Source organism: Pelophylax lessonae (genome assembly GCF_965119305.1).
Source record: "Pelophylax lessonae genome assembly, chromosome: 13".
Lineage (NCBI taxonomy): Eukaryota > Metazoa > Chordata > Amphibia > Anura > Ranidae > Pelophylax > Pelophylax lessonae.
The window spans coordinates 15753892-15762399 of NC_138780.1; the positions used below are offsets into that span (position 1 = coordinate 15753892).

The 8508-nt window shown below is 40.2% G+C and overlaps 1 protein-coding gene across 1 annotated transcript in view; it reads left to right on the top strand.

Annotated features, from left to right (window-relative positions):
* Positions 1 to 8241, top strand: part of IQGAP3 (IQ motif containing GTPase activating protein 3) — a 56221-nt gene extending 47980 nt beyond the window's left edge. Inside the window, exons 33-38 of the mRNA XM_082275077.1 lie at positions 1046 to 1133; positions 2762 to 2974; positions 4394 to 4560; positions 5463 to 5564; positions 6052 to 6160; positions 7894 to 8241. Coding sequence (XP_082131203.1) covers positions 1046 to 1133; positions 2762 to 2974; positions 4394 to 4560; positions 5463 to 5564; positions 6052 to 6160; positions 7894 to 8007 — 793 coding nt within the window. The 3' untranslated portion in view covers positions 8008 to 8241. The remainder of the gene's footprint in view (positions 1 to 1045; positions 1134 to 2761; positions 2975 to 4393; positions 4561 to 5462; positions 5565 to 6051; positions 6161 to 7893) is intronic.
* Positions 8242 to 8508: the final 267 nt, after the last annotated feature.

Consider the following 8508-nt stretch of genomic DNA (forward strand, 5'->3'; position numbering starts at 1 on the left):
AAAGTAATATTACATTTTGTATAAAAAAAAAAAAAATTATATATACAGAGAGAGAGAGCGATTAATTAATAAAAAAAAAAGTAAATTTTATATATATATATAATAGTGTGTGTGTGTATATATGTATGTGTAATATATATATATATATATATATATATATATATATATAATTACACACACTGCTAAAAAAAAAAAAAAAAAGGAACACTGAGAACACATCAGATCTCAATGGGGAAAAATCTAATGCTTGATATCTATACTGGTATGGACTGGGTAATGTGTTAGCATCTATACTGGTATGGACTGGGTAATGTGTTAGGATCTATACTGGTATGGACTGGGTAATATTTTTAGCATCCGTACTGGTATGGACTGGGTAATGTGTTAGGATCTATACTGGTGTGGACTGGGTAATGTGTTAGGCTCTATACTGGTATGGACTGGGTAATGTTTTTGAATTTTGAATTGAGATTTTTTTGATGATTAATCATGCAGCTCTAGTGAGTGTGTGTGTGTATGTGTATATATATATATATATATATATATATGTGTGTGTGTGTGTGTGTGTGTGTGTGTGTATGTGTGTATATATATATATATAATATTACCAAAGTATTGGGATGCCTGCCTTTACACGCACATGAACTTTAGTGGCATCCCAGTCTTAGTCTATAGGGTTCAATATTGAGTTGCTATATGCACTGGCCCAAATCATTTGGAAGATGGGGGATTGTGGTGTGGGGTTGTTTTTCAGGGGTTGGGCTTGGCCCCTTAGTTCCAGTGAAGGGAACTCTTAAGGCGTCAGCATACCAAGACATTTTGGACAATTCCATGCTCCCAACTTTGTGGGAACAGTTTGGGAATGGCCCCTTCCTGGTCCAGCATGACTGTGCACCATTAATGACCTTTAATGACATTAGCTGTGTGTTTGGGGTCGTTGTCCTGCTGCAGAAGAAAATTGGGGCCAATCCTATGTTTTTGTGCATAGTTGAGTCTGTTGGCCTTGTTTCCTATGCATGTACTGAATCTGTTGCTCTTCATACAGCACCAAGCACATGCTGCTGGACATCATCCGGTCCCAGCCCGGGGACTCCCTAACAGAGCTGCTCCACACCTCCGCTTCCGAACAGCAGGTAAGCCCCCCTGTCCGGATCCTTGTCCATTGTCTTCAGATGATGGAATCACCTGGTTATCTAGATAATGGTGTATCCTATACATTTTACTTGAGCGATTTCAAAAAGGCTTGTCTCTCAGTACAAAGCGGGTACTACAGCGATGATCACAATGGTGGGCATGCAGGAAGATTTTGGGACTTCCCCCAGGGCATAGATGTCGACCTCAGTATAAAGCTCCTATGCAGACATACTTGGTATTTTCTAGGTTGTAGAGAGCCAGTAGGATGGCAGAAGAGCACTGGGGATAGGACTGAATATAATGAAGGTGAAAGCTATGCCCATGTCCAGGCATCCCCATCTCTGTCTCCCACAGTACTGCTTTTCTGTCACTAGATGTCCTCAGTCTTCTAAGTTCAATGGCGCCCTGGGTCCTTCAACCCAGAAGACTGAGCAGATACAGTACTTTGAATGCAGGACATGAACCCACCCTCTGAATGGACATCACGAAAGCTCACTGTAATTGCACCAATGTCATCATGTCATCACATTGGTGGGGCTCTTGACATCACTAAAGACCACCCACTGGTAAGAGAAAAGGATGAGGACCCGGGACATCACTTGACCAGCCTAAGGGGGGGCTTCTGGAAAAGGGAAGAAGCATAAAAAATAAAATAAAGTGGTAGACTCCAAGGTGTAGAAGTTTGGATCCCAAAGGTAGGCTTTTAATACAACATACCTTCCATTTTTTGTGCCCCCCGCTTCATTCAGCTGCCATATTAATGTGTAACCGAGTCACCACGGTGGTAGCCTTCGCACACCATGTGGCCCTTTTTGGCCCAGTTCAGTCACATGCTCCTTCATAGCCAGAAGTAGCAGGCATTTCCTTCGTCTTTGCTGCCTAAACAACTAATGCCGGCATCCTGCCCCTGAAGAAGGGGAGTCCATTCCCCTGAAGCGCGTTGGCTTAATGTACATGTTGCTCATTTTCAATAAATGCCCACTAACCATAATTTAGAAGTCACATTTCTCTGGACACCAGGCGCTCCTTTTTTTTTTTAATCTAAGACTACAAGCTGAAACAACTTTAAGGTTGCACATAAAAGGCAGCAGCCAAATCCCCGGGAGGGCCCAACACTACCATCTATCACTGGTCACTATCCACCAGAAGGCATTCCTTTCTTTTTGTCCACATGAATACCCACTCGGGACCAGTGACCAGTCCAGTGCCGTCTCCAACACAAGCTAGATACTTTCCTTCGACTCCCGGAACTGAACAAATCAGTGCGAGAACAAAGGAAAGGTCAATTTGTATGTAATGTGGGGTTAAAGCAAACCCTTGGCTTTGCCCTAAATGTTATCCTAGGACAGCCTTTCTCAACCTTTTCAACACAGAGGAACCCTTGAAATAACTTTCCAGTCTCCAGGAACCCCTGCTAAAAATCACTAGATCTACAACTCATGATACATTAGTGTGATGGTTGATGAGAAGAATGGTGCTTACATTGGTGGCCAATGGGAAAAATGCTGCTTATGTTGGTGGCCAATGGGAAGAATGCTGCTTATGTTGGTGGCCAAAGGGAAAAATGCTGCTTATATTGGCGGCCAATGGGAAGAATGCTGCTTACGTTGGTGTCTCCTCTGACCAGGAAGCCTCACACTACCACTTGATGCACCAGCGAGCCCTGAGGGATGCACGGACCCCCGAGAAAATGAAGCGTCATCGCTCCCTGCTGAGCAACAACCAGCTGTCCATGGAGGAGAAGAAACGGAAGGTTATCCGCAACTTACGCAAGCTGGAGAGCCTGGGATTGGTGTCCTCCAACAACCAGTATCAAGACCTCACCAACATGATCGCCAAGGTGAGGGTCTTAACATGTGTCTTATGGGGTAGCTTTTTGAAATGTATGTATAGCCCAAACTTTTTTTCTTTTTCCAGGAACAAAAATCTACTTGGTGTACACCCAGCTTGGTTAATAATGAAATAAATTGGAATACATTTTTTATTTATTTTACTATAAGATTTCTTTAGCTTTTTCATACCTTTTTAGATCTACATATAATTGAAATGAACAATACCTTGTATTTAATCCATGACATTTGCAGTCTATTTGCAAGTGTCATATTGCACAGTGAAGGGGAATTGGGGGAGGGGGGGGGGGGCTTGTGGGTTTAATTATTATTATTTTTATTTTTTTTAAATTGGATAGGTTTTAGAACAGAAAATAGAAAGTATTTGTTATTTTCAAGATTTTATGTCTTCTTTTTTTTTATTTTTCGGGGTCATAGTTTGTAGACACTAAAACCTTCACACAAACCAATCAATATATGCTTTATTAGTTTTTTCTTTTGCCAAAGACATGTAGCGGAATACATTTTGGCCTAAATTTATGAATAAATGTAAATTAATATTTTTATATTATATATTTATATTTTATTGAATATGCTTTCCAGCAGAAACTAGAAAAAATAAAGAAAAAAAAAATTATATGTGTGTATATATGTATGTGTGTGTGTAATATAAATATATATATATAATAATATATGTGCGTGTGTATGTATGTATGTGTGTGTGTGTGTGTGTATATGTGTGTATATATGTATATATATATATATATATATATATATATATATATATATATATATATATATATATATATATATATATATATATATATATATATATATATATATGTATGTATGTGTGTATATGTATATATATATATATATATATATATGTATATATATATATGTGTGTGTGTATGTGTGTGTATATATGTATGTATGTATATATGTATGTATATATATATATATATATATATATATATATATATATATATATATATATATATTTGTTTTTTGTTTTTTTTATCTTTTCAAAATGTTTGCTCTTCTTTTTTCATTTTATTAATAAGAAAAAAAAATCCAGTGTTGATCAAATACCGCCAAAAGAAAGCTCTATTTGTGTAAAAAAAAAAAAATTATATAAATTTTAATTTGGGTATAGCATTGCATGGCCACGCAATTGGCAGTTAAAGTAGCGCAGTGCTGAATAGCAAAAAAACTCTGCTCGTGAAGGGGGACAAAATCTTTTGGAGGTCAAATGGTTAAAGGTCTTCTTTAGCTTGCTGTTTTTTGTTTTTTTTTTTTGCCCCCCCCCCCCCCCCCCCCAAGTAACTGAGTCATTTTTAGTAGCGTGCAACTGACTCAAATGCCAAAAACTACAGTGAGGATTTTTTTTTTGGCCATACAATTTCAGGATCTCTTCTCTTACCATTTAGGACATCCGGAACCAGAGGCGGTACCGCCAGCACCGGAAGGCCGAGCTGGTGAAACTCCGGCAGACGATGCAGAGGCTGCACTGCAAGACAGCGTTCCACGAGGAGCAGGTCGACTTCTACAACCAGTATATCAAGACCTGCCTGGACAACCTCGCCGTCAACCACAAGTAAGTCTACACGGCCGTTAACAGGATGGGGATAGAAATAGGCAGTGCAGCTGCAGTTCTACCACCCACTGATAAGCTGCTGCACCTGCAGGGCTCTAATGAGGGAAGTGGCAGGGTCTGCGTCCCTTTTTAGATGTGATTTTCTTTGGGAGTATCTAACAAAAAAGCAATTTTTTTATTTTTTTTTTTTCTGCAGCAAATGCCCAAAATCTAACATTTGTGGTCGGTTAATTTTATGATGGTTAGAACTGCGTGTATGGTTAAGTCGGTGTGGTGTGCCAGAGGATATGGGAGTATATAGGAGTGGAGGCTATGGGAGTATATAGGAGTGGAGGCTATGGGAGTATATAGGAGTGGAGGCTATGGGAGTATATAGGAGTGGAGGCTATGGGAGTATATAGGAGTGGAGGCTATGGGAGTATATAGGAGTGGAGTGGAGGCTATGGGAGTATATAGGAGTGGAGTGGAGGCTATGGGAGTATATAGGAGTGGAGTGGAGGATATGGGAGTATATAGGAGCGGAGTATATAGGAGTGGAGTGGAGGATATGGGGGTATATAGGAGCGGAGTATATAGGAGTGGAGTGGAGGATATGGGGGTATATAGGAGCGGAGTATATAGGAGTGGAGTGGAGGATATGGGGGTATATAGGAGCGGAGTATATAGGAGTGGAGTGGAGGATATGGGGGTATATAGGAGCGGAGTATATAGGAGTGGAGTGGAGGATATGGGAGTATATAGGAGTGGAGTGGAGGATATGGGAGTATATAGGAGTGGAGTGGAGGATATGGGAGTATATAGGAGTGGAGTGGAGGATATGGGAGTATATAGGAGTGGGGTGGAGTATAATAGGAGTGGAGTGGTTTATTTGACTGTAATTTTGTTCTTTCTTCTTCCCGAAGAGCCACAGGGAAAAATAAGAAACAAAACACGTTAAGTTACACGGCAGCCAGACTACACGAGAAGGGCGTGCTGCTGGAGATTGAGGACCTTCCCTTCAGCCAGTGAGTATTTTTCTTTCATAATAAAAAATACGTATCCCTTTTGGTGCATCTCAGTGCTGCTGATCTCCTGCAGCCTCTTTGCAGCGACTTCCCGTCTACATGCCCTCCAGCAATGGCTGCATGGCGTTTCACAAGGCCGGGTTTCCTGATGGTGACAACAGCAAACTGTGTGTTTTTAAAACGGTCACCATTGGAAGTTGCTGTGAAACAGTGACCACGCAATAGCACCATTGGAGACCGGAACAGGGCGTTGTCACCTTCTAACAGAAAATCCCTCAACAAGGACCTGCATAGCTGGATCGCCAGGAATTATTATTTTTATTTTTTAAAACATTGGAAGATTTTAAAATCTGAAAAGCTTGTAAGATGGTTTTCCTAAAGTACATCTAGGCCCCTTTCACACTAAAAGTCGCATGATTTTACAGCGATTTTTGACTCCTCTGCAGGACCCTTCCCTTGTTCATATATAGGACGGCTTTGTTTTTAGGTTCCGGAATGTCATCTTCGAGATCGCCCCTTCCGAAGAAGCAGGAAATTTTCAAGTGAAGACGAAATTCCTCGGGGTCGATATGGAGAAGTTTCCGCTCAACTATCAGGTCAGTGATGCCGCCACTAGGGGGAGCAGTCAGAGGAAGTTCTTTTTAAAGGGAACCTGTCAACATAGAAGTTTGCGATCTGATGTGGGTGACTTGTTTTTGAAGGTGCAGTTTTTTTTGTAGCAGTCAGCACTGTCTGAATAAACCAGTTTCAACAAAGCCTCAGGACACCCGATGGGTGCATCAATGGGAACAATCGGGACACGCGATGGGTGCAGCGATGGGAACAATCGGGGCACCCGATGGGTGCATCAATGGGAACAATCGGGGCACCCGATGGGTGCATCAATGGGAACAATCAGGGCACCCGATGGGTGCATCGATGGGAACAATCGGGACACGCGATGGGTGCAGCGATGGGAACAATCGGGGCACCCGATGGGTGCAGCAATGGGAACAATCGGGGCACCCGATGGGTGCAGCAACGGGAACAATCGGGACACCCGATGGGTGCAGCAACAGGAACAATCGGGGCACCCGATGGGTGCAGCAATGGGAACAAGGATGCACCCATCGCGTGTCCTGAGGCTTTGTTAAAACTGAAGTTTATTCTGCTTCTATTTTGCCTTAACTGCCCCCCCCCCCCCAATTTGTGGTTAATGCAAGTGACTTTGCCTAGGCTTAGATTATGTCATAAGTCTGCTGCAGGCAGGAGGAAGCATTTCTTTAGTCTCCTCTCGCAGCCTGCAATCACTCTGTTGGTGACAACAGGGGACCATGCCTGCCTAATGTGTATTATAACAACCAATAGAAGCCCGTGTGACAATGCAGGAGCACCATTGGGTGATGGGGACAGAGCGTTGTCACCCTTTAACAAGAAGTGCCAGAACAAGGTGGACCTTCATGGGCAGAATCACTGGGGTCTTATCAATAAGAAAGCTGCAGGTTTCAAAATAGTGGAAATTATGTTTAACATTTTTTGGCCATGCTAAAGCTTTGAGAGGATTTTAGCGCTTGGGTTAACCTATGTGAGATGGCAATTAACTTAAATTTACTAGTACAAGGTGAGGATTAGGTCAGGGGTCCTTTTTAAACTTTATTTATTTATTTTTCTTTTTGGTTTATTTTTTTTATCTTGTTTTGTTTTTAGTTATTTTTTTACATTTGTGTTGCTTTTTTTTTTTTTTTTTTTAATATTTTGGTTTTTTTTTTTCAGGTTTTTTGTTTTTTAGTAGATTTTTTTTTTTTGGATTTGTTTTTTTGTTTTTAATCTTTTTAAATGTTTTTTGATTTTATTTAGTTTTTTTGTGTTTTTTTTTTTTGTTTTTTATTTTTTTGCCGTTTTTTTGTTTTTAGTTTTATTTTTGTGGGGGGTTTTTTTTTTCATCTTTTTTGTTTTTTGTTTGTAGTTATTTATATTGTATTTTTTTATTAATTTTGTGTTGCTTTTTTTTGTTATGTTTTTTATTTTATTTTATTTTTTATATATATTTTTTTTTGTTTTTGTTTTTTTTTTTTTTTTATTTTTTTATTCTGTTTTGGTTTTGTTTTTAATTTTTTTTTTTCTTTGGTGCTTTTTTGATTTTGCTTTTCGTTTTTATGTGGGTTTTTATGGGAGGTTGATGGTTGTGTGTGTGTGTGTGTGTGTTTTTTTGTTTTTTTTTGTTTTTTGGGGGGGGGGTGGGGTAGGTTTGTGTGTGTTTTTTTTTTTTTTTTTTGTTTTTTTTTTGTTTTGAATAGGTTTATCAGTTTCCACCCCAAAAATTTTCACACTCATATTTTGCCTCCCCTAGGACCTTCTCCAGCTGCAGTACGAAGGGGTGGCTGTTATGAAGATGTTTGACAAAGCGAAGGTCAACGTCAACCTGCTAATCTTCCTGCTGAACAAAAAGTTCTTCCGGAACTGACAGCCGTAATGGCGCCCCCCACAGGGCCCCTCTATTGGAGAGGCTTGGCCTCCAGCTGCTCAGTACTGTACACATGGCCTGCATGCACTCCCTGGCTGACGACCGCCCTCTAGTGGGAAAATGGCAAACTGCGGTTATCCTATCTGGCTTTTATAACTTTTCAATGATGTTGCTGCAAAATAAGTCTTGCAGAAAACCAAACGCTGCTCTATAATATTGATTTAAAACACTACGATTGGCTTTTTTGGAGATTGTTGTCATGCTGATGTCTGCATCTCACTCTCACAATAGGATTTTTGGTCTTGGCCGGTTTTGAATCTGATTTTTAGGATTTTGTCCTATGGGGAACATTGATCTCCGAATCCAGTTTGAGTTTCTGGTGCAATCAATCCACGGACATGAGACCACGTCTAGAGAGAGAGCGGAAAAAGTCTTTCTATTATGAAAATATGTAATCCGATTATTGCCTTAAGTATTGCTCCCTATAGCAATTTTTATGTA